General features: G+C 51.7%; 1 protein-coding gene across 5 annotated transcripts in view; it reads left to right on the top strand.

Moving 5' to 3' along the window:
• Positions 1–26326, top strand: part of RNF220 (ring finger protein 220) — a 225351-nt gene that overhangs the window by 146793 nt on the left and 52232 nt on the right. For 4 of the 5 annotated variants that reach the window (XM_075424640.1, XM_075424643.1, XM_075424642.1 and 1 more), the window contains 3 exons: positions 4368–4413; positions 14664–14759; positions 18993–19035. In XM_075424640.1, coding sequence (XP_075280755.1) covers positions 4368–4413; positions 14664–14759; positions 18993–19035 — 185 coding nt within the window. Of the gene's footprint in view, positions 1–4367; positions 4414–14663; positions 14760–18626; positions 18813–18992; positions 19036–26326 lie in introns of those variants that run through there. The other variant, XM_075424645.1, reaches the window with a different exon arrangement.

The raw sequence follows: 26326 nt of genomic DNA, 5'->3' as shown, positions 1-26326 counted from the left end.
TTACGGCTGGCGTTGCCGCCTGCACGGCTTTGCAGGAGGCTCGCTCTGCTGCCGGCACTCCTGTCCCAAGGCTGCGTGTTCAAGCCACGAGTCCTGCAGCTAAAAATAAATTGTTTCCACTGGATTTTTTTTTTTTTTTTAAGAAATACATCAGTTGGTTGCAGCTTGTAGGAAACTTTTCAGGATCTCATGTGGGAGCTGCATGTGCTCTGGCTGGTGCCCGTCAAATCCAGAGGGCTGCTGAGAGCTGTGCTCTGCAAGAGTCCCCATCCCTGGAGGTGTTCAAAAGACGTGTACATGTGGCACTTCAGGATATGGTTTACTAAGAATGGTGGTATTGGGTGGATGGTTGGACTCGATGATCTCAGAGGTCTATTCCAACCGATGATTCTATGATTTTAAGAGTTGCAGCAGAGCTGGAAGGCACCAGCTGCATGGCAGCAGCCCTCTTACCAACTCTTTAGACCTCTTCTGGTTCAACATTGTTAAGGGATGAACACAAATGACTGTAGCTGCCCGAGCTCAAAGAACTACTTCTCTTGCAGTTGTTATTAACTAGGTGTGAGGAGGGCTGCTGGGGGGTGGCTGCCATGCCAGGTACTGAGCTCAGCCCTTCATTGATGGATGCTCATCATAAGCCCTGCCTTGCTGTGGGTGGGGGCTCTGCAGAAATCAGGAAGGCTCCTGCCCTGCTTCCCTGTGGCATCTGCCTGGGCTGGTGGTCAGCTTTTTCCTATGGCAACCACACCTGTGGCAGAACCACAATCAAAAAAAACAAAAAAAAACAAGCTTGAAGATCATTGTGTGCTATAGCAACCACAGCAGGAGTAGAGAAACCCCAAGACTGTGGGTAAGGAGGGCACATTTTCGGCATGCTGAGATGCGCTTTGCCCTTTGGGACATCACGACAGAAGCGTTCCGTCTGAAGAGCCCCTTGGGGCTCGCTGAGGGAGATGCCAGGGGATTCCCAGTTGCATCTGGGGATGCTCCTAATCAAATCCCTGCTTAGCGTTAAAAGACATCTGCGTGTCTGTGGTGCAGCGTGAGTCTTGCTTTCATTGTGGAGGGCCCTGCTGAGAGTAAATGTTCCTCTTAAAGCTGATCTGCCCTAGTCTAGAGCAGTGATGGGTCCCCGGCGAGCACCCCGGGGCACGGGGAGACCTGGCTGTGCAGCTCCCATTAGCATTAACGGGTGATGCAGGTGCAGGGCTGGGCAGACCCCTCCAGCAGCGTCAAAGCAGGGACCTTATTTTGTCCTCACAGAAGCGCAGGGCACCCGAACACATGGGGATGCACAAATGCACGGCCAGATCTGGTACCACAGCCCTGAGAAAGGAAACCAGCGAGGAAGCAGTCTTGTATCGCTTGGAAATGCAAAGGTGCTGGGAGACAGACAAGGAAGATGACCAAATTGCTGGGTCTTTCCAGGGTGTTTCTTGTCTCCTTTGGTACATTGAGGGCGTTCCCTAAAAGGGAAAGAAGTTGTTTTGCTGCAATGAACTAGATAAACAATTCCCCAAATAGATTAAAACTAACTGTAACTTATAAAAGCGGGTAGTAATTATATTTTATTAGCTAGCAAAACACCATTTTTTTATTTCGTAGGATAATTCTGTGTAAATCACCTTAATTAGAAGTGTCAGACGAGCCCGTGAATATCGTACTTAGTAACTAATTTCCTATGTACAGGTTATAATTTAAAACACATGGATCACTCGCCGAGTGGAAATATGCTAGCCATGAAATAATGTGGGGAGTGTTGGGGTTATTACTATGTAAATGTGTAATCATTTCAGACCACTGCAGCCTGGCTGGGTGATTAAAGAGAATCCCAAGGTCTCCAAAGATTGTGCTCTCTGCAAGGGCCTAGAGCGAAAAAACTTTAAAAGGCACCGAAAAGTGTTTGAACTTTAAAGGTCTTGATTTCCCTTTTACCGTTTTTAATTTGTCTGTGGTGTTTATGGAGGGGAAGGTTTCTCTTTGCTGACGGCCTTTCGATTCTCAGCCCACTGCCGGCATCCTGAAGAGGCGTGGGGGTCTGCAGCTCCTGTAATTTGGGGGTTCTTTGGCAGGATGGAGGAAAGCACCCTTAAATTGCAGGGTCTTGGGACTTGGATGACCAGGGCTGGTGCCCATTCCTGACCCATCTCTGGAAAAATAAAACCAAATTGCAAACTCTTACTAGCAATAGAGTGGGGCTAAATTGCAAGGAGGGGAGTGGTTCTTAATCCTCCAAATCAAGAATAAAATAAACTCTGCTAAATTATCTAAATAATTTCCCTTCCCCATCAGTCCCAACGGCAGAGGCTTGTCCTTTTGGCTGACCAGAGGGACTCTCTTCCTGAAAACCGTAGTTTCCTGGCGCTAACACCATTTCTGGGAGGAATTAATGAGATTCTTCCTCTTTCGCTTGAAAAGGAATAATAATTTTAAACACCTTTAACAAGAAAAGAGAGGAAATGAGTTGGGTTTTTTAACCTGGCGCTTGGATTATAAAAGGGAAAAAAAGTTGTTTCACACTTTGGGCAATTGAGAAATTCAGGGTAGCGCTGGAGATGGAGAGGGGGCTGAAATCTTCCCCATCACACGCGTTCGGGCGCAGGCTGGAGGTGGTGCCAGGGCTGCGTCTCGAGGGGCAGCGGGGACTGGCTCTGCCATGTGCCACCTCCCGAGAGCAGGGGGGACAGGGCATGGGGGGCATCCTGCGCCCCCCAGCAAGCATCCGGCAGCACGTCCCCTCAGGGAAGAGGGGCTGCGAGGGAGGCGATGGCCCAGCCTGTCGATCATCAGTCCCCGGGAACCACAGCCGCTTGCTCTGGGAGCGGAGCTGCGGCGTTTGGGGTGACCTGATGGCGACGGATAACTGCGTGTTCCCCCCCGTTTCAGGGTGGGGGGCGAGGGCGGTGGCACTGGGAGAGGAGGGGGGCCGTAGCCCCAGGAGAAAACACCTTCCTCCATCCCTGCTCATTTCATAACACCCAGCCATCTGCCAAATCAAGGCAGATTAAAGCCAGCCAAATTCAATTTCTCCCCGCTGCCACTGCAGCTCGGCATCTGGGGCTAAAGTGTCCCCGACAAAGCGAACATGACAGGCACATTGCTTTTTTGTCACATCTAGTACCGTGTTGATCTTCTAAAAGTCTCATAAAAATTTATTGATGTCTCCCATATTGCTGTGATTGAGAAGAAAGGAGCGCGGGTGTGCGGAGCTGGGCGTGCGCGCATGCGAGCGTGTGTGCGTGTGTATATTAATGCTTCTGAAGTAGATCTGATTTGATATGTCTTGTTCTATTGTCAGCATCTGTTTAGCGAGGCTTTTTAATACTTTCTGGCTGCCGATCACTCATCCTTAGCCTGGGATGCAGGCTTGCATACAAATTTTGTTATTAAACACAATTCTATTCCCCCCCTTCCCCAACCTCCGCCTCCCCCCGCTAACCTCCCCCCTCCACCCACCCATCCATCATCTCCCCGGGGCTATGGGGAGCTGGGAGCCAGCCGCCCCACCGGCGTGCACTTACAAGCACAGGCAGTGGGCTTGGCAACATATTTCAAGAGCCTTTTGCCTGCTGCAGGTGCTTTGCATTGACAAATCGAATCATGGGGAAATAATTTATTTCCTAATGCTGTTTGCAGCATGTTAGTAGGAGAATTTACATGAGAGAGATTACTTTAATAACCAAAAAATTACAGTGCAGGCCTCCCCACCATGTCGGCTTTGATATGTAATTGTTTCAAGTTTAACCTGTCTGGAGGGGGGAAGGTGTTATTAAATCTATAGCATCTCCCGCTGGCGAGGGCAGGCGAGGAGGAGCACCATGGCGGGGACCTCCTTCCCTGCTAAATGGGGAACAAGCTGAATTAACAAATCACTCCAGCCTCCGGCAGAGCTGCTGCCTCCACAGCGCAGCGGGAGCTGAGGGGATCTTCTCTCTCTTGCTCTTACACTGATTTAATCTCCTCTCTTTCCTTCCCTCCTTGTATTTTATTTTGCCTGACCCTATGAAGGGCTCACCACCTCCACTCCCCTCCCCTTGGCTTTCTTCCCTGTGCCCCTGCAGGCTTGCTCCCTGCTTTCCCCAGGGCTGGGAGGGGAACTGTGCAAGCCCCTGAGGAGGGGGAGAGTCAGGATTTGACTCTGCATCATGTGTCTGGGTTTAGGGGGTTCCACTCGTAGGACTGTTTTATTCCAGCTGGAGAAACAGTTGGCGCTGCCCGTCTGACCAGGGCAAGGAGGCTCTCAGTGGTCCAGGGAAGAGGAGCCAAGTGCTTTGCTATTTGACCTCATGAGATCCCTTGAAGCGCTCCCCCCCTTGCCCACCACAGCAGTTTTGTGACTCTGACCCCATTCTCTTCTCTCTTGGCAGCAAGAGCTCCATCCTGAAGGATGCCATGGCAGCGGGCACCCCCAAGGTAAGTGAGCACAACTCGGCAAGCTTCCCCCCCCACCCCAAGGGATGCTCTTTACACCCTCTCGCCTTCCCAGCCTGCTCCCTGTCCTGCTACTCGGTGTCCCCCAGGAAAGTGGCTGCACATTGGGGCCAGGCCAGCACTGCGGAAAGCTGCTGGCCCCATACACCAGCGGGCCTTGAACAGCTGAGTCTCTGCACGGGCTCTCTCGTTCCCCGTGCAGCCAAGGGACGGTGGAGCTGAAGGACTCGGCGGGCTCCGGGACTCCAGATTGTGTCTAATGACATCTAATGAGAGCTGATCACACACAGGCTGAGCTCAGCCTGGGAAATCATGTGCGGAGGGAGTTCCTGGAGCCAGAGCCATATCCTAGCTTTGGAAGAGAGGAGTGGGTCTGCCTCAGGGGGAGCAAAGCACACCCAAGGAGGAGCCCAAATCACTAAAAGACCCCATCTCAGCCACATCCCCCTCCCCAGGACCCACCTCCCATCCCCTTGGCTCAGCATGCAAAAATACTAAATGCACAGAGCATCGTGGCGTCACTGCAAAGAGCATCATTTACCAATTGCTATTAGCTGGACTTTACGTGATACGGCGGTGGGAAGGACCAGAGCTTGGGCAGGCAAGTGGGCGGCAGGGAGCACTGCAGGGCAGCTAGGCATTGCACGGCCTCTGAAAATCACACTGCACTCCCTGAGGTGGGCAAAGGCAAGTGGTCCAGGTTCTCCTATGCTTCTGGTGACACAGTCCGCGCCAGGGAGGCTCCTGGCTTCCAGGAAAGTGCAGGGCGTCTCTCACAGGAGGTGTCTTTGTGCTTGTTTTAAGAGAATCAGCTTCAAGTCTCACTCTCCTTTTTTATTCTGGAAGCTTTCAGTCATTCTTGGCATGTGATGTCATAAACAAAGACTGACATTTCAGCTCTAGGTTTTGCCTTTGTGGATGAGTGTCTTGACAAGCACATCAACACCTTGTCTGCCCCACCAAGCAAGGGGCCAGGGAGCAGGCAGGGACACCTCCAAATAAACACAACAGTTTCCCACACCCCACAAGGGAAAATAACGACGACAGTGATACTCCATAGTGCTCCACACCTTTGGTATTCCCATCTCCTCTGTGACTATCCCTGTTTCCTGTGCCATGTCCCAGGGGAGACTGGGAGGAGAGTGGAGACCTGACTATTTCTTCCATGAAAAACAAGCAGAGCAGAAAGCAATCACCAAACCCACCCGCCATTGAAAATCCACGGAGCGTGAAGCTGCTGTGGGACATCTCAAAGGAGCTGGAAAGGGTACATGCAAAATGAAAGCAGCTGGACTCTCCAAGCTTCCCTTTCCCTCCTCATCAGGTCTGAGTGTAGATAACTCAACGGTCCCAAACACATCGCCTGCGAGGGAGAAGGACGGCTAGGAAGACAGATTAGCTGTTTGGAGGGAAACGCAGCGAGTGACTGACAGAGACCAGATAAAGAAGAAGGTCCATCTCATGGCAGGGCTGGGCTTTTGAAGTTTCCATTGACAAAGAATCCCATTTGCCTTGAGCAAGGGATTAAACAGGGACTGGAGCGTCGTTCTACGTAAAAGAGATCAATCGTCCCCTGTCACCACATGGATCTTTTCCCTTTGCCCATCACGTCTGGGACTAAGAACATTAACTTCAAGAAGCCAGGAGAGCAGGGAGGGAGAGGGTGAAATCAGGAAATCTTTCATTCCCTTCTCACAGAGCTTGAAAGACTCTCAGCCCAGGAGGATTCATTATTTCTAGGTGACTTTTTCTGGGAGACAAGTCCTGTGTGGCAAGGGAAGGCACAGCACTGTCACCTTCACCTGAGCTTGGTATTAAAGGCCCCTTTGTAACCAGGCGGGATTGAGGAGGAGGGTGGTGGGGAGATGAAGGCTGCTCTTTCCCTTTGTGTCCACTGAGTGTTTGCAGCATGGGGTGGGAATAGCCCATCGGGATGTGAAGTCTCCCCGAGAAAGTCTTGGTGGGGACAAAGCCAGGCCTCTGGGCCACCCATAACAGGGGTCCCAGGCAGAGGAATGGGGGACAGACCCCCAGGGTGGGCTTGCAGCCCATGCCCAAGATTTCAGGCATCGCTGGATGTCGGGCAGGCACCGCTGGGACCTGTGCAATGTCCCACTTCCCACCCTGGTCACCAGTGGAAGGGGTCACGAGGACTGTGGGGACTGCTGCAACGTTTTCTGGCCAGTCTTTCTCCTGGTGCCAACAAAAGGGCCGGCAGCTCCAGCAGCTCGGCAGTGGGAGAAGGGGCCTGCACCTCCCTTACTTTCGTGGTCACCAGTGCCTATAAAGACCACTTTAGGACTCATTTAGGACCTTTGCACATAGTATCACTGCCCTTGCTGCTTCCGTGCTGGCCTGAGGCTCTTCCTGGGGTGCAGCTGGGGGCAGGAGATTTAACCCCCCTGTGCTCTGTCTCCTGGCTCTGCTCCCATCCTTTCCCCACAGTTGCCCCAGTGAACATCCCTCCTGGCAATAAAAGCCCAGATGTAGACGCATGTTCCTCGCTCGCTGCTTTCATGCCCCTGAAGACCTGTCACTCACTGCACTGGGTCAATTTTCATGGCAATATGTCAAAGACAATCCAATCACTCAACATGGTATGTGATGAATGCAGGATTATTGTATCAGGTTCTTCTACTATCGGAGCTGATGGAGGCAGTGACAACCAGCCAAGGGCTGTGAGCCGAGGGGCTCCAGCCGACATGTCTGCTCCGTGCCTAGCCTCCCTCTCTGTGAAGGCAGATCGGAGGGCAGCGCTGAGCACCACAGAGCTCTGCAGCGTTCAGGATCCTCCTTCACTTTCTATGAGAGACCAAGCCCAATCGATGGCGATATGCCAGTGTGGACAAGCCACTTGGACAAGCAGCTGCCAAACCTGCATAGTGAGCCTCAGGATGAGATTCTGTCCAACTGTGACTGTCAATTCCCTAGGAAAGCTGGTGACAGCAAGCTGGGCTCTGCCAGCCTCCAGCTGAGGAAAAAGGCCTGAGATAGCTTCCTGGTGTCTGCAAGAAGTTCCGTCACCTGCAGATAAGCAAGGGGAGCACTGCTGTCTCCTCCCCGCTGCAGTTTCTGTTCCTGATTGCAAGCTTGGATGCTTGCCCCTAGGCTTGTGATAGCCTTTGGTGCCTGGATCTTCGTGTTGCTGAGAGCCAGGTAGCCCATCAAGCCCCCACAGGTCAAGTGCTGGGCTGCCTCATGCCTATGCTTTGCAGAAGACAGAGGTGCAAAAATGTGCTGAAAGCCCATCTCCTTTGCAGAAAGCTCACCCAGTGGCCCTGCTCTAGGAAAGGTCTTCCTCAGGCATTGGACTTCAAGGAGAGTCCTGGACACCCATAGCATCCTTCTCTGATGACGTGTCTGAGACATGAGGAGGAAGAGGAGGGGTGGGAAAATAAATTCTTCACTGAGGAGAAGTTTCATGGTCGGTGGGAACAGATGCTTCACGCCCATGGGAAGGGGTGGAGGATGTCCTTGCTCTTGCTGAGCTAGAAACCACGGCTCCATGGTCTTGTTCACAAGTGTGGTTGTTCACTAACCTTTCACTGTCGTCCTGGGTCACCATGGGGAAGCCCAACACCAGAGTCACTCAGGATGACATTTTCTGAAGGTGTGTCTGAGCCAGCCATGCCCTGTACCTCTGTGAGCCCAGAGCTTCCCTGCAGCACTCCCCAGCGTGGCCAGAGGCTGCCTCTGGCAGAGCAGGCAGCAGGGACGTCTTGCAGAGGCGTACAGACAACACCACAGTCTCCGTTCAGGCTTGTGGCTGCCCAGGAGTCTGTACACAGCAGTCAGCAACATGCAGTTACCCTGGCCATCGTTCCTGGGCTTCACGCTCTCCCCTTGCCTTTCCCCGCTTGCCTTGGCTGCCCTTCCACGGGGTTGTGCAGGAGAGGAGCACACACTGGATTGAGCTCATGTTGGTGAGGTGTATGAGCAGCCTAAGTCAAATTGTTCCTGCTCTTCCTTGAGCAGCCAGCGGTAGGTCTGGGAATCAGCGTCCCCAGGTCCCCGTAGCTACCTACAAGCACTTCTTTGTCACTTCCTGTCTGGCCCATGGCTCTCCCTCCATGGGCTATCATTTAGGTGGGATATCACCTCTGCCCAGAGAGATCTCAACCGCTAAATTTCAGGGTATTAACTACAGACTGTTACCTATCACCTGACAGGTGAACTTCTATCCATCCCCTGTGAAAGTGCTGGTGGTGACCACTGAAGGGGAGCAGGCTGGGTTCCATGCAGCATCCCAGCTCTCGTGGCGGCTTCAGCATTCATTTTCTACTGCTGCTTCCTAATACACAACTGCAAATTGCCTTTCCTACTAACAGTTCAGCCCGTGCCCTGGCCCTTGGTGCAAGCAAGCGCTGATGCAAGCAGCCAGGAACCAAATTTGTCCCGCGCACCCAGCAGATGCTTGGGGCCGGTTTGTTTAGGTGTGCGCCCAGCTCCTCGGAGGGTGCCCGCAGGCAGGCGGCCAGCACTCTGCTCCGAGACCGCCGGCGGAGCTGGGAACCGAGCCACAGAGCCCTTTGATTCCCCCACCCACCCCCATGATTTTACAGCTTCACCGAGCAGTTTGAGAGAGAATTACAGCATCTAGAGGGAAATTTGACCACTAAAGCCCTCCAAGGAAAAAGAGCTTTGAAGCAAGCAAGATTTGGAGCCTTAAACCTTGACAGAATGTCTGTATTAAGCCCTTCACAGCTGCCTCGCTTGAGATGAAATTTCTAGCACAATCATTTAACTTCTCCGTATCGTGTCTGGTGGTAGGAACAGGGGACGGGTGTCAGGGCCCCAGGGTTTTAACTCCTTCTCCTGTGTCACTGACTCACTGGGGGGGTTGGAGAAGTCACTCACCGTAACTGTGCCACCTCCCTCTGTAACTGTGATTTACAAGGAAATATTAAAAAGCTAAATCTGAGCATTGTGGCAAAGCTATGGCCAAGCTGAGGACATGAGAGCAGCCCACAGATATGCAAAGGAAGGGAAATTACCTAGGATGAGCGTCGGCTGAATGCGCTCCTTGCCAGTTCAGGGTGATGAATACCAGAACTACTCCAAAAAAAATCTCTGCCAGGTTTTATTCCATAAAACAAATTACCCTACGAACAAACAAAGCCCCTCGCTCCCCTTGGGCCAAACAGCTGCACCCTCGTGTTAGCCCAGGGGAAACCGCTGCGTTCGGCAGGGGGAGCGGGGAGGGATGCGGTCCCGGAGGGGAGCCAGACAGGCTGGCAGAGCCCGACAGACCTTGGCCAGACCTCTTTCCCCCTCCATCCCCAGTGTGCCGATGGTCAGTTCTGCTGGAAGGGGGCCCTTCCCATCGTGCAGCCGGTGTCTCGCCCGAGAGAACCCAGAGCTCGATTGCAATCCCCTGTGTGACTGTAACACGCACAGAAATAAATCAGTAGCTCACATTTCTGTAAGCTTATTCTGCTTGCGGACCACTGGAATCTTTCAGCAAAGGCCAGAAGCTGCTGATACCATTATTTCTTTTCACTATTCACACCCTTCTCACATTTAAGCCTTTCATCCCCAGCTCCATCCCACCTTTATCTCTGCCAGCTAAAAGCTACTAGATAATTTTACCTCTAACTTTCCCGGGAGCAAATGTGGACCCTCCAAAAGCTTCTAGGAAACTCAGCTCTAATAGTAGCATCTTTGTGTCAGGGATCCTCCAGCAATAACATAAAAAAAATGGCTAGCAGAGTTAAGGGGGAAAATCGCAGCAAGGCCTGGTATCACTCATTGCTTTCGGGTTACAGTTCCCAAGTGATAACAGCTATTAGCAACACTTTGATGGCTTCCCTACCGTGGAGGGGAGGGCAGGAGACAGAAAACATGTCAAGCCATCACCTCCATGTTAAGTGATAAGTACCTATTTAGACGGCAGAGTTAAAGCTGAATGCATCAAGCAGGGAACACTTTGTATCAAAATAAAATAAAAAAAATAAAAAAAGGCCACATAGATACATAAAAAGCGGGGTTAGGTTATTTGTTCTGCTGACAGCAGCTGTGATGGATTGTTTAAGAAAAATAGACTCCCTGTGTTTTTCCAGGGCTATCAGCAAGCAGGAGTCCAGCACTTTAATACTCTCAAATGACTGGCCTTGAGAGGCGGCAGAATGTCAGCGGCACCGGCTGGCTCTCCCGGCGCTGACACCCACCCCGGCTGCCAGCGAGAGGCCGGTGCGTGCCGGCAATTTCCATCCATTTCCTCGGGCTGGCGGCTGCACCCTGACACCCATCCCCTCCCCGCGCCGCCCCAGGCCCACTCCTCGAGCGCCCATGGGTCAGGAGCTGGTGGCACGCTGGCATGCGTGCCTTTGCCAGCGTCGCCTCCGAGCTCCCGCAGCTCAGGGAGGAGCAGCTCCGGGGAGCGGACACGCTGGGATCATGGCCACTGGCATGCCAGCTGCGTGAGGCACATTTTATTCGTGATGAACCTGCCCATGTATTTATAGACATAAACTATATGTTTTTCCTAATTGCAATGAGACCACCGACACATTTGCAGCCCAGCTCTGCAGAATTGCACTGTCCATGGAGGGTGTCGGGAGCTACCAGGGTGCGAACCTCGCAGCATGAGCAAGGCGTACGTGGGCTCTGCTTCCTGCGGTACCGCATCCCCAGGGAGAGCCCGGATCCGCGGGCACGGGCAGGTAGAGCCGTACGTCCAGGCACGTCGCTTCCCCTCGGCAGGGCACAGCTGGGCTCCAAGGGGTAGGAAGGCAAAGCCGAGCGGGGCCATGGCTGCCTGGCACGGCAGGAGGGGCAGGAGGAAGGAGGGAGTACGTGGCTTGGACAAGATTGATGGCCTCGTTGCCATTAAGAAAAAAATTAGCCGGTGGCGGCTATCATATTAAAGGGTGAAGAAGCCGTGAATTATTTTCTTAAAGATCTTATCACTTACAATGATAATTTTACCTTCCAAAAGGCCACTTTTAATGAGGCAAGCCAGGCAAAAAGTCATGATTTAATGCCAGATTTTTTTTTCCAAACACATTTTACTGCTTTTTTGTCCATGTTTAAAAAGCGTCGGTGACCTTTTTTTATTTAGCTTGCCCCAGGTGTAATGCTCAGGCTGATCCTCTCAGGGTTTATAACCTCCGCAGAGAGTGCCTTTACCCGATGGAGAGATGATTTAAAGGGGAGGGAGAAATATGAGGCTGCATGGCCACTTGCACAAGGCCCTTGCTCCATCTTTGACGCTGGGAGCCATGGTTTGCCAGGGGAGGGGGCACCAGGGAGGGAGGAGGGTGCTTTCGCCCCGATAGCCCCGCTCAGACACGCTCTGAAGGGGAAAAGGGACGTCTCGGCACCAAGGCTTGTTCCCACCTTGCCAAAGCAGCTGGTTCCCGATGTAGGCAGCATCTTCGCGCAGCCGCATGGCACGCCGGTCTGCACACAGAGCACCCTGTGCTGTGTTTTCGGGGTGAGAATCCAGAATTTGGGTCTGCCCCAAGGCATGGGCATCCACATAGCCTGGAGGCCGTGTGTGAGGCTGCCTCTTCTCTCCGCAGACATCTTCCCAGGTGCCGGTTGAAAGAGGGGTGGGGGTCATATCGCTGCCCCTTCCCCACTTGCCAGGACCCAGGTGGGAGCAAGCGGTGTGGGTGCAGTGGGCAGCACATCCTCGGCTTGACTGTGCTGTGGTCAGGCACCCTCACTGCATAGCCACTGGAAAACAGCACCAGCACGACAATTTGGGATAAAAGAGGCCAAAATCGGGATGGCAGAGAGGCTGGCCTGGTGCAGAAATGAAAGTCACCCTGATGGCGAGTGCCTTTCCGAATCCCTCGGCCCCCGAGTATGCACCCCTGCCTGCCCCCATGGCTGCCCAAAAGGCAAAGCGTGGCACAGCGCACAGAAATGAGAAAAACAAATGAAGTCAAGTTTCCTAAGAGTGCAGGGGAAGTGTGACTTGGCATCTCTAACGCCGCGTTTAACATGCTGGCGAGGTATTTAGAATTGAAGTGCTTGCACACAATTTAAAAATAGACAGTTTATTAATCTAAACTGCAAGTGTATGTAGAAGAGGCCTCGAGATTGACATCTTTGGGATTAGTTTAGCCCTGCGTTTTTCCAGAGGTCATCGCCATGGTGCTCAGGAGGTTTGTGGAATAAATGGGGCCAGCGTTCTTGCCGGGACCACACGCTAAAAACTAATACATAACGTTTAATTTACTGTCTCCATAGCTAGCTCAACCATTTTTCACATAATATTGGATTAGAGCTACCAGAAGCTGAGGCGGGAGCTGGAGGCGGGGAGGGTTTGTCTGTCTGTCGCCAAGGAATGGGGAGATGGGTATTTTTTCCCCTTCTCTAGAATACATTGGAAGACAAAACGAATTTAACCCTCCCAGCTCCAGGGTGCTTGACTTACTAGAGGAGGGGAAGGGCATTAGCACTGCTGCAATCAGGGCTGTTGTTCCAAGTCACACCTGACGGCTTTGAGCCTCCATCCCTCCATTATACAGGACATGCGCAGTCCTGCTTCTTCAAAAATGGTCCTCATCCCCCATTTAGAAAATAAAGAAACTAAACAGCAGCAGGAGCTCGTGGTCAGCACTCCACAGAAATTCTCCTGGTGGCTTTGCACGGTTATCAGAGGGCTTCTCCAGAAACAAATGAGCTGTTCACCAAAACTCATCACCAGTTGGGTTCAGCCAACACCAGAGGCGGGAGAGCCCCCCTGCTCTGCCCACCTCTCTCCTGGGAAGCGGAGGCCAGTCTCTCAGGCAGCCCTCGCTGGTGTCCCCAGCCCCGCGGGCTCCCCTCCCAGTGCCCGACATCCTTGTCGGGCTGAGCTGAGGAGCGTGCCAGCCCCAAGCCCTGGTCAGCACAGCCCTCGGCATTGGCAGGAGGGACCATGCCTGGGGAGATAACTGAGCTCCCCAGCAGCTAATTCCCCAGTGACCCCTTGCAGGGGTCTCTGCACGGCTAGTAGAGCCAGGCTTCACAGCAGAGACCTGCAGTGCAGGCAGGGATGGGGCTCTTGCCCTCATGGCAAGGCTGGCAGCTCACAGCCGTGGCGTTGAGCCCAGCACCTCATATCCCCTTCCCTTGCCTCCATCTCGGGCGTGCCCTCCCTCCGTGCCCACACTGACCGCGCTGCCGTGCTTTTCTCACCAGGAGAGCTGTCTGAGCCTGGGGAATCACATCCTGCTGACTGAACCGATTTGTATGCTGAGTCATTTTCCCAGTTGCTCATGTCTTTCCAAAAAATGCACATTTTTTCACGTTTCATTTCAGCCCAGAGGCAAATGTTTCTGGAATACTTGCCTTTCTCCAAGGTATTATGCTTTTTAATAATGTTGTCACCACACTTGACCTGTCCAATTCAGATGATATCTACACTTCCCTTTGCAAACATACACATCTCTGAGCAGTCATTTATTGTCAAATCTTGCCAGCTGATTCTCAGAAACAAACATCTGGAAAGCTGCATTTCCAGTGTACATTTTTTACAATGTATTGGGCTATATTTAGCCTAGTTTGGCTAATTTATATTTTAAATTAGAATTCTAAATTGCATTTTTTTCCCTCAAACTCTTCTAATAACAAAGTTCACTTGCAACTCAGTGTACATTTTTTTAGATGCTGTCAAACTCCTGCAGTAATTTTCCCGCTAGAGTTCACTGTGTGTAGAATTTAGACTTACCTACTATTGACTTGAAGTTTATCAGTGATTTCTTAGGTCTCAAATATCACTGATCTTTTTAACCTTCTAAAGGGCCCTTTTTTCTGCGCTACTTATTAAAATAAATAGCATCATTATGGAAGGAAGAGGTAGTTGTGCTGCAAAGGTGCTGAGAGCTTTAGTGCAGTTTACAAAGCTATTGAGAGATTTAGCGGCACTTGGAGGGGCGGCTGAGGGGACGTAAGCACCGCTCCACGTCAGCACTCCTTCGCCTTGCGGTGTGAATTTCTGGTGCAGTCCCCACGCATCATTCCCAGCAGGGACAGACTCTGCCCCCAGCCACCAGACCTGGGGACGAAATGACCATCCCTTTGTTGCCCGATGCATTTGCACTTTGCTAGACCCTGCAGTCTGGTCCCCTTGTGGAGCAGGGTCCCACAGGAAGAGCAGAGCCAGCCCCCCAGCCCAGCAGTCAGTCCCAGCACAGCCCCACGGCCCGGCAGACGCTCCTCATGGCTTTGAGGACAGCTTAGCGAAGGGCAGAGAGCTCGGCAATGCTCACAGCATGAATTTCTCCTTTCTCTTGCAGTCAATTTTGTTGTCGGCCTCAATCAAGCGAGAAGGAGATTCTCCAACAGCATCACCCCACTCCTCAGATGACATCCATCACTCGGACAGATATCAGGTAAGCAGGCGGACACCGTCGCTGGTCTCAGCCTCAGGCAGGGAGCCAGCTCGCCCCAGTGCTCGCAGCTCTCTGCGTGTGAGAGCCCAGCTCTCTGCTCTGTGCCGCTGCCCCAGCTCGCCTGCCTGCAGCGCGGGGGCATGAGCACTTGGTCCCTCACACGGCTATGAAGCCGTGCTTTGGTCTGCAGAGTCCTCCCAGTTCCATCTTTAAACCACAGCCATGCAAAACTGCTTTAAATCTTTGTAGAGGTTTCTGTTGCATTATATTCATCATTTCAGTCGTTGCCATGGCTATGTTTGTCATTATTTACCCCGTGTCACTGGGAAACTTCCAGAGAAGTGATTTTTTTGTAAAACAGTTAATGATGTCAGCCTGCAGCAGGCCAAAACTCTCCATTTCACTGGTGTGCCATTGCCCAGCAAACTGACTTGTGACTCCCACCCAAATCAGAAATGGTTTTGGACCACCCACAGCCACGGCAGCAGGTTTTATAAAACACTCTCTTGCCCAGAGGAGCAGCAGGTCTTGACTTGTGATGCAGTGAATAAAAGTTGAGGGAGACGGAGCAAGAAAAGCAGAGAAAGGCAGCAGCACAAGTCCAGCTTTGCTGGCTGTAAGTCTGTCTGTATTTCTGGGGCAGGCTGCCACACTTGGGTCTGACTCAACACGCATCCAAACCGTTTGGCTGCGAGCCTGCGCTCAGCCATTGGATTTAGGCAAGCTCAGAAAGGCAGCAGATAAAACAGCGGTGCTCTTCAGTGTGCCTCTGCCCACCATGTGGACAGGTTGGGTGGGCTGTGGCCGTACCAGCCCGGCAGATGCCCATCACCCTGTGCCCTGCGGTGCTCTGCAGCGATGCCCTTTGCCCAGGGTCAGTCAGTCGGTCAGGTCTTCCTGCACCAGCCGCTTCGCCGGGTCTGCATTTGGATCTGCACAGGGAGAGGCTGATGACCACTGCTGGGGGGCGAGCTGAGCAGCCCCCGTTAAAGCATGTGCTCCTGAAGATAGGCCCTATTAGTAGCAGATTATCACATTTGTTGCCCATTATTCTCTCCTCTGTCCTATTTATGGGTTATATTATCAAATATGGGCCAGACCCTCCATTGTAGCCTTCAGTTATAACTTTGTGTCATATCACAAGTTGTTTTACCCTTGTATAAACAATGAGACCTGGTGCAAAGTAACAGAAGCAAAACCCTGCAGAAGATACAGAAATGCCTGATTCAGGTAATCCCGGTCTCTTTCCTGCCTGTCTATTAAGGCGAGTAAATAAATCACGTTCTTTCTGGAAGGGGATGGAAGAGACTTTTGCCGTGGCCCCCTTCGTTGGAGGACACCCCTCCCTTCCCAATCCTCCAGACTTCAGTCTCTGTGAAATCAGTGGTCCCTCACAGTCCTCCTTTCCTTTAAATTTTATTATGTCATACTTGAGGACAAATATTCTCAGCAGAAAGCCCCTCTATGTGCTGAGTCTAGCTAGTCTCTAATGTGTTTTAAGTTTGTGAGTGTATTTTATGGAGGGTTGCAGCCCTTAATGCAAATGCATAATGGGAGTTGTAAGTCTGCACTGCAGGGAGAAAAGACCTCTGGGGCCTGATTTTCATTTATGCTTGTGCTGGCTGCGTTACGCCACTCTGGCAGTGTAAAGGGACCTCAGAGTGGGTGCCAGGGTTGTGTAAAGCCTCAGTGTATCCTTACTAAAGCCACAATATGAATGAGAGTTCAGTTTTTCCTGGCTTACCAAGGGAAATGCTCAGGAAGCAGAGCAGAAGACTCTCATGGTGGTGACTTTAAGGGCTGCAAAATTTAGCTTTCCATATGCAGAGGTGTGCTGGAATTATGAATGTCTCTTGTGTTATCTGTGATCTAATCGAGAATATACACTGTATTAGTAACATGCTAGAATATGAGTTATTGGCGTGTAGCTTTTCAGAATTCCTGTGGCTTGGTTTCCTTAGTCCTCATGCTTGTTTACCATGGGAATATTTAGGGGGAAAAGGAGATTTATGAGTTGGAGTGCTACAGGAATACGGGCTTGTGCAGCACTCGGGCTGCTCGCACTGCTCCCTGTGCTGAGAGGGAGCTGCAGCTGAGGCAGTGGGGTGGCTCCAGGACGTGGGAGGGGGGATCCCCTTGCCTTCCCTCTGTCAGGCCTGGTCTCTGGAATTTGGTACGTGGACACTGATCGGACTGAGGCAGTGGCAGCTGGTGCAGGGCAGGACCTCGTGATTCGGGCAGCAGCAGGTGCTACTCTGAGATACAGTATGTCCTGTCAGTCGGGGCTTTTCCTGCACTCCAAGTAAAAATAAAGCCATCTTAGATAGATTTGCATACAACCCTGAAGCCCCAGTGGAAAAATCAACAGCAAATTATAAATCATTCACTGTACAGCAAAGGTAACATTTCCGGTTCGGAGGGAGACCACCTCGCGTGGGTCAGCTGAGCCCACAGAATATTTGTCGCTGAATAACATGTGAAGTAAGTATAAATGAAAGCCTAAAATCCTTGTCCAGGAAGGGCTCACCTCCCTCCACCTGAGCCCAGCAGTCAGCGTGCCTCCTGAAAGACAGCTTAATTAATTAAAAGGGTGAAACCAACCACCAGCAGCTTTGATTTTGTCAGTAAGCACACGTGTGAGAATACAGCCGCCTTTCAGCCCGCAGGCAGAGCTGGGATGCACGACGCAGGTCAGCGCTGCGCAAGGCTTACCAGCCAGCGCCCGGACTCGCGGACTGCCCGTCAGCTTCTCAAAACACAGGCGGGGTTTGGTTTGGTTTGGTTTTCCCTCTGAAGAAGCAGCAGATTGTAAGGAACCAGAGCACAGACACAAAATGTAGGTTTGGTTCCAAGACACAAAGTCTGCAGCGGCGGGAACACACGGGATTTGGGGGGGGGGAGCCTGTGCTGCCCAGTTTCCAGCCCCTCGCTCCGTCCTGCCCTCGGCTGCCCCGCTGGGGCCGTCCCCCACCACAGCTGCGGGGCAGAGGCGGGAGAGCGATCCCCGAGCTGGGTTTGGTGGCCCCGGTTTGCTGAAAGACCGGAGGGGACGGGGGGGACAGAGGCCGAGAAGCGGAGGGGAGGCAGCAGCGCTGCGATCACGCGGCCTGGGCGTGTCCCCGCGCGCGACGCACCGGCCGCTGCTCTGCAGGAAGATTTCAGGGCCCTGAGACCCAGGTGGGCGCCGGGGTCCGGCTGCGCCTGGCCGAGGACAGGCGGGAAGGCCGGGGCTCCGCGCTCCGGGGCCTCGCCTCCCCCCGGGCCGGGGGTCCATGGCCGGGCGGGGCCAGGCACGGACCATGGGGGGACTGCTGGGCCCCCATTGGCCGCCTGCCCCTGCATCTAGTTAGCCCTCGGTCCCTGATTGGCCAGGTGCCCTTGGGCCCTGAAAGCCCCCAGTCCCTAATTGGGCAAGAAAAGTTGGGAAGCAGTTGTGCCTGGTGCCTGATTGGCCATCACCTTTGGGTTAAGGTTGGGCGCAGGGCTCTGACTGGCTGGTGTGGTTGGGTCTACAGGGTGCCCAATCCCTATTGGACAAGGAAACTTCGCTTCCAGTTGCTCATGAGCTCTGATTGGACACATCCACCCGGGTTCCAGTTGCCCCTGAGCTCTGATTGGTCATTTGCCCTTGGGTTCTGGGGCTCCTGATTTCTGATTGGCCAGGCACTCGGGCTCCAGTTATACCTGCTCTCTGATTGGCCAGATGTCTCTGGGTTCCAACCGCCCCTGGGCCCTGATTGGCCGGGGCTCGCTGGGCCCTGCTGCCGCCTGTCGGTTGCCATGGGAACTTCCTCCTCTCGCGCCTCTCCCCGCCGGTTTCCTGGTGAACTTTCACCCGCTCGGCGGCAGGTCACATGACCGGGGCCAACATGGCGGCGGCCGCTGGGGGCTGATCGGCGGCGCCTGCCGGGCCGCGCCGTATCCGCCCGCATCCCGGGCAGCGCGGGGGGGTCCGCCCCGGGGCCCGCCGCTCCTCTGCCCCGCCGGCCGCCGGCGGCGCCCGCGGCTATGCAGAGCGGCAGGAGAGGGCCCGGCGGCGGGGGCCGGGAAGAGGTGGGTGCCGGGGGGGGGGGGGGGGGGGGGGGGGGGGGGGGGGGGGCAGGCCCGGGTCGGTGCGCTGTCCCGGCGATGCGCGAGGCGGGGGGAGTTTGTTTACCGGGGAAGGGGGCCGAGTTGTTTACATCCGCCGCCCGCGGGCCCTGACCCTTCTCCGCTCTTGTCTCCCTTCTACAGACCTTCCTGCGGGTGCGAGCGAACCGGCAGACCCGGCTGAACGGTGAGTGCGGCCCCGCGGGGCCTCCTCCCGCGCCCCCCCTTCCTCGGAGACCCCCCCGAGCTCGGCCCAGCCGTGTGAGAACCCCCCCCCTCCGCGGCCCGGGAGCTGCGGCCGCCTGGCCGGGGCCGCCGTCGGGTGGGACCCTCACCGGGGGCCCGGGCCTGCGGTGGGGCAGAGCTCTCGCCGCCGGGGAGTTCTGGAGCGGGCCCTGCACCCCGAGTGTGAAGGGACAGGGCCGGGCTGCCCTGCCGTGGCGGCTCACGTGGCAGAATCTTGCAGTAAACTTTCAAACCAGCAGTCTGAGCGTTCGGGCATCTGACGTCATGTTTTGGGTTTTTTATTTGTTTATCTTTTTCCCCCCTCAAACCCACAGATGCTGATGTGTTACTTCTATTCTGGTATTCCTGGGTGCTCCTAACAAGCAGTAAACAAGTACTTCTAGCGAAAAGTCTCTTAGTATTGAAAAACCAAACCAGATGTTGCTTTATTTCAGAGCAAGAAAGTCCCATCTCTGTATTTGTAAATAGGGGAAGAAAGCTAAAAATAAACATTTTGGGTTTTTTTGCTTGAGCTGAAGAAGTTGAAGCTCTTTTCCCAAAGTTCCAAGAAGTCAAAACTTACCATTTAAATAGTAACAATATTCTTTCATCTGGTTTTGTACTGCTTGTAGCTGGTATAATACGTAGCGTTTAGTCAAAATCTGGTTGTTCGGGCTCCGAGGAAGCTTGTGAATTTTGAGCTTCCTGCTGCCATGGTTTGAAATACCACCAGTGACGCTGTGCTGATGCAGTTTATTTAGAATAAGTTAAAGGTACTTAAACAGAATAACAAGAGGCTTTAGAGTGTATTCATACCAAAATAGTTTCTTTGAAGTGCTGTATGTTTAGCATGGTCTTAAACAAATAGAAGTGTTATTAAGGTACTGACCCAATATCTTGGAGAAGTTGTATGTAGCTGAATTCAGAGCTAGCTTGGAGATTTTTAAATATCAACACTGAAGGCCAAAAACCTGTGAACTCTGGAAAGTCTGTCAAGTCCCGCAACAAAGAGATGAGCTGCCTTGCATCGGTTACAGGTAGCTGCTGGCAGGTGTGCTCACGTCTGCGCTCCGAGACGAGCTGCCAGCGCTGGCGGGGAGACCTGTTTCCTGACACAGAGACTTCAGAAGACTGAAATGCGCTGTGGTGCTCTGCAGTGACTTGTTTTGTGTGACAGAGGTCTCTGGGGTCAGTGATGTCAAACTGTTTCTTTGTCATTTTTGGATAGCTGGGGCTAAGCTCCCACCTTCCACCTTTTTACAGGCCATCAACGTACAGTTGCCTTATTTTAAATTAAAAAAAAAAAATCTGAGCCAGGGGTGTGATGTTCTTGGTGCCCTGGAGTCCTTCGGGGCGGATGAAAGCCCTTGATGACAGCATGCTCTGCTGAACTGGCTCAGTGGTGCTTTACGCTTTTGACTTTAGCCCGAAGCAGGGCTGCAGCACAATCCGTGCAGGCTGCGATCTGGGAACTCCTCTCGGGTCCTGTTCTTGGATGTTTTTGTGAACCTGGGCTTATCATCTGAGGGAGGCTGCTAGTTTTCTACAGCACTTGCATTGTTTTTGACAAACCTTTTACTCATTTTGTATACACCTTTTGGGGTACAGGGAGCAGAACAGCCATGTTCCAGGTGAGGGCATCTGGTTAATGTATCTAATGCCCGTGTAACGCTGGTATTGCCTGTCCATTCTATTGTACACCCGACTAGTACTGGGTCCAGACATCGGGGAGCTGGATGCAGAAACATCAGCTGAAGTGCTTTGGCTGTGGGTCACAAAGAAGGTCAAACTAGATCAGAACTGGTTCCTGCTGTCCTTGGCTTTCTATGACTCTGATTTCTACTGTTCCCAGAACATCCCTGTAGTGCTGCCTGGTTCAGTCCTGTGCTGTTAGATTAGTGTGCAGCTGGGTAGGTTACACTGCTCCTTTCTGTGCTTGTGACTTTGTATTTGTGACCACTGAACTCAGCCTGCCTTCTGCTTTCCTCCTCCACATTTGTTTGCACTAAAATAACTTTGTGGTATTCATAAGCTTTGCCACGTTACTGTTAAACAGTTATTTAAGCAGTATTGCTCCAGATGGAGAACTCTTGAATGCTCTAGGGAAAAAAATGCTTATTTGTCTATATCTTGTGTTTTAATGAGCTTCTAATCAATCACACAACTTTATAGCTTGCTCTGTGAGAACGGTTTCCTTATCCCCGTTAGTTTACATTGACCGAAATTATGTAGGACTTGTCCAAAGACGTCTGGGTTTTTGTTTCATATTCTTATTGACACACTGAAGAAACTTAGGATATAGAAAACGCAGTCTTATCTGTCAAAGAAAAAATCTACTTCATTAGGTTTTATTATGTTTTAAGTGTACTTTTCAATATTGTTGTAACCAGTTTATCCTGGTATCTCTGTCAAGCTTCTTACCAGCTGAGTTCCAGAATCACTTCTGGAAACTCCTCCCATGGAAAGGGGTGCATAGTGTTTGCTCTTCTCCCACATCGTCCTTGACTCAGATCGCAGCTGGCCAGGCATTTTGTGCCCGAGTCCTGTCAGATCGCCTCGATCTCTTCCATCCCATTGTGGTCACTTGGGAAAGTGCAACAAGAGCTAAGGGAAGAGAAGGTAGAGGGAGACGTCTTCTGTGAGCTGCTGCCGGCCTGGCTGCAGCAGGAGTAGGTCCTGATAGTTACATGGTTTGCAGGTACCTGACAGTCCAGAATTTTAATTCTCCAAGTCAAACCTTTGACTTAAATTGAACTGTAAGTAAGGTGAATGCGTTTGCAAGCTCTGGAGCAAGAGATTAATGTTCTGTCTGTTAGACTCTCAGCAGAGTGTTTGTATTGGAGCTTCCCTGTCAGCCTCGGTGAGTTAATCCCGCACCTCTCACCTGTGCTAAACTCACTTTGCAGAGGTTGTGTCCTTGTGAACCCCGTAGTGTGAGGTGCTGATTCCTGATGAACTCGGGTGATAAAGAAGGCATTTCTTTCATTTGCCTTATTTCCAGTGTTGCCAAAGTGGAGACTTTTAGCCACCCTGTAAATTGCTGCTTATGGAGTTGTGCAGTGCAGAGCAGGTTAGGTAGTCACTCAAAATTAGAGGCACAAAGTTATAGGTTAGTGTATCAGAACATGGATTCAGCAGGCTAAGTATGTGCCAGCCTCGGAGAACAGCGTTGGATTGAACGTTGCTGAAAATCATCTGTGTGGGGGTCTGGCCATGCAAATGTGAAAGCCCCACTGAGACCCTTCTGTGAGTCTGGTCCTTAATGTTCTCTCTCTGGCAGATGAGCAGCAAATTGTACATAAGGTCTGAAACGGATTCATTCTTGACCATCTGTTTTCTTGCTTTAACTTGTTCTTGAGATGGCTTTTTGTGCCCTGCCATTGTTGCCTTTGTTCCCTTGGATCAGGTGCTCTTGGAGAAGTTGATCAGCCACAGAAGTTTTTTTGTGATAGGTCTAACAAAGTGTAACTGCTCCTCAAGACTCCTCTTGTAGATTTGCAGAGAGCAGGTGCTAACTCTCATGCTTGAATATCTTTGATTCAAATTTGGAGGTATTTGCAAAGTTCGCATTCTCAGTAGAGTGGTAGAATACATCCTTACAGAGTTCCTTTTGCACCTGCCTGAGGAGCCGATTCCTGTGTCGGTGGCGACCGTAAGCCTCCCTCTCTGGGCAGACCTCTGCGGAGGTGGTCACCGTGCAGTTTGTGGTTGAACCACCAGCAGCATGTCGCATGCTTTTGTAGCTGATGGGTGGGGGAGGAATAAAGCTGGATGATTTTCACTGGAAAGAAGACAAAAATGTTTCCACTTAATTTGATTGGCCTGCCATTGCAGGAGCTGCTAATGATGTCTGCATGGGACTCGGGGGACCACTCAAACTGGTGGAGGGAATCGTAAGAGATATTGCTAGTAACTTAATCATCTCCTTTGATGCTGCGGTAGAGGTTTGTATGGTGTCCACTGCTGGATGCTGTGTAAGAGCACTTCTGAGGTAATTAGTTCCCTGTCCTGAAGGTGAAATTTTGCTTGGGGAGGGGAGTGCCAGTGAAAACTAAAACCCATTAGCTTTTCTCTCAGGAAGTTTTGCTGGGCTAGAGAATAACATGATCTTTAGGCATTAATAAGGCTTAGCCTTGATGGGAGAGTCTGTTGTGAGAAAAGGTCCTCGGTCTTTTCTGTCCACAAGGCAGCAGTGTCTGTGACCAGGGTGGACTGGCTCCTTCTCTCTGCACCCATGGGAAGGCAGGGGCTGGTGTGCCTTGGTAGCAGGGGGTTTGTCAAGTGCAGTTTGGCTCGTCCTCTGGTGCAAGCAGCTTTTCACCTTGTGTGAAAAGGTCCCAAAAGGCCCCGTATTTGGAAAGCAATGAGCAGCTGCCTTAGCCAGCACAGCTCCTGAGACCCCGGCCCTTGCAGAGGGTCCCGGTTCTTGCTCACCTCCGTGTGCTGCCTGCTCGTTTCTATGCTGTGGCCACTTAAACTCCCTGGGTGCCCGACGGTTTAGTGTAACCTGAGGGAGAACATGTGTTTGCAGCAGGAGCGGTGTGTAGGGTAGTGTACGTCTGTTAAAAGTAAGGCCTCAAAGGTGCTGAAAACCCTCTGATGACCTAATAATAATTATTAATGCTAATAAAAATTAGTGAACTCCTCACCTCCTGGCAGAAGGCTGGAATAATAACTACAGCGTCTTTGCTCAGTCAGAGATAAGAATGGGTCACCCTTGTGCAAAAACCTCCTTCCCTGAGCTCCATCTTCTTCTTGCATCCAGTCCTCCATGGGCTGCGTTTTTATCTTCCTGAATTATTAGAGGGAATGGCTTTTTTTCTTCTCCCCTCTCCCATGCTCCTGTGACAGGAGCGAGGGGGAGAGGGATTAGTGAGCTAATTAGAAATGATCGCATCTATCAACACTAATTAACAATCCTGTGGTCTCGCTTGCGTGTTCTTTTGAGCTGCTCCCCTTCGGGACCGCCCCACAATCCCCCCCTGCCTTTGGGGCCGCACGGTCCCTTCTGCGCTGATGGGAAGTGATGGCCGGGCTGCGTGGCGTGTCGGGTAGGGACAGCGCTGCCGGGACGCGCTGTCTGGGCTGCGGCATTCCCTGCCCGCTTCTGCTGTCACCAGGGGCACCTTGGGCCTCCGCGGGCACAGCGCTGCCACTGCTAATGACCGCGGAATGGAAATGGCAGGGGGATTGGTTTTCAACACCTCTTTCTTCTAGTGGCTTTTTCAGTTGTGGCACTGGAACTTAGAGGGCTGCTTCTTGGCAGAGCGAAATGAGCCAAGGTAGGGGCTGTCCACCGACTCCCGCATGGAGCTGGAGCAGAGTGGGGTTCTGTTCCCAGCTCTGCACTAAGACTTCAGCAACAGATCAGGTGCTTGTTCTGGCAAAACGATCCCAAGAATTTATCAATGCAAGGCCTGAAACTGGTTGTCTTCCATTTATCACTGTTACAGCACGTGGACTGGAGGCTGGCAGTAAAAAAGTTTAAAATATTGATAAACTTGCCCGGCAGACTGACTGGAGGCTGGCAGTAAAAAAGTTTAAAATATTGATAAACTTGCCCGGCAGACTGACTTAGCTGAATGGATTGGTTACAGGGAGTCCTACCAGAATAACTGAACTGCTCCTTCCCTACATGTCCCTGTTTAAAAAACAGGATGAGGTGAGAGAAAGACGTGTCTGCGATCAGGGTAGATCCTGTGGTTTTTCTCTGGTCAGATAGATGTTTGCTGGAGAATGCTCAAGTCATGTCTGATTCCAGCCTCCTCGCCTATCTTGTGCTGGCTCTGCAGAGCTAGTGAGGCAAGGAAAGAGCATCCTAAACTTACGCGCAGAAGCTGTACTGGAGGATGTAGGTATTCGCTAAACCAGAACTTCGGAAGTCTCTTGTGCACTGAAGTACAAACAAGAAAGAGCATGGCTTAACTCTGACTGCTTCTGGGCTGGATGATGTTGAAGGGGGAGGGATAGCATTTTGGCGTTCAGGAAGGGGAGAGAACACAGAAGGCAAGTTAGAGGTCATTGTTTTATCTAAGTGTAACATAATTCATCTGGGCACAATGAAATTAGTAATGCTTCATGATGTCTGCTTCAAGCGTTTTACCTTCTGGAGTAGAAGCTGACAGTATTGGTAAAGTAACAGATTCAACCAGACAAAATGGAAGGGAAACTATTAAAATATCCCACTAGGAATACTGAAATACCTGGAGTGTGTGGAGAGGTGGGTGGGCTGTGGAGCTGTCAGTGTGTTGTACCCAACACAAGAAAGGGTTCAGCAAATGAGATTTAGGTGACTGATGAAAGTGGTATGCATTCACTTGAGAGCCTCTGTTGTTCAGAGTGCCAGGTCTCACAAACGCTCCCGTTGTGGTCTCAGGCTGCTGTCTCTTACTCTAGGAATGTCGCATTTGCAGAAGCTTTTTCATGATGCCTGGGGGGAAGATCTCTTTTGGAGGGAATTTTCCTACAGTTCTGTCTCCTTCAGTAAGGAAAAGCAATGCCCGGGGAATAAGAATAATTTGAAGCCTTCTTAACCCTGGAGTATCACAGAGTATAGGGGATGGTGAATATTCCTAATTCTGTGTTACAGGAAAGTATATCCTAACCCAGAGAGTCCTGAGTCCATGAAAGCCAAGAAAAAAGCCCTGGAAGAGGCCTTCTGGGTCTGTGTTGGTGTGTTCAGATGAAACTTTAGTGCATCCACGTTGCCAAGTTGAATTATAAACGGGTGCACTTTAGAAAACAATTGACAGAAACTTTGCTGTACCCCAGTCCTCCTCTTCCTGGCTTTCCAGCAGCTTTTTCTGACTTGCTGGCTGCAAGGAGCTGTTGATCCCACAGTATTCGACCATAAAGGCTTCCAGAGCATGCCGCAGTGCTCAGAATGTCATAACGATTTCTGGCTAATGCAGCTTTTTGGTGGTGTCATCTCTCATTATCACATGGGCTTTCCTTGGGCTTTTCCTTGTCTCTCATTCAGAATTTTGACCTTCCTCATTAATTAAACAGTGACTTTCCTGCAGCCAGTGATTGAGTTATTCAGTAATACCTGCCTAAAGCCATAATAATAAAGGACAGAAGTTCTTTTTAATGCAAATGATTTGGTTCCAGATGTTTTGATCACATTAAACGATGGCTCAAATTAACCAGAGATTGGATTAAGCAACAGGCTACTTTGGCTGCTGTTTCTAATCATTGTGATTCCTAACATGTTTGTTTCCCAGAGCATTTCCTCAAGAAGGCAGTGTAGCCCC

Source organism: Opisthocomus hoazin, chromosome 6, assembly GCF_030867145.1.
Source record: "Opisthocomus hoazin isolate bOpiHoa1 chromosome 6, bOpiHoa1.hap1, whole genome shotgun sequence".
Taxonomy (NCBI): domain Eukaryota; kingdom Metazoa; phylum Chordata; class Aves; order Opisthocomiformes; family Opisthocomidae; genus Opisthocomus; species Opisthocomus hoazin.
The sequence above is the reverse complement of the archived record's forward strand: the minus strand, read 5'-3'. Positions and strand labels throughout refer to the sequence as shown.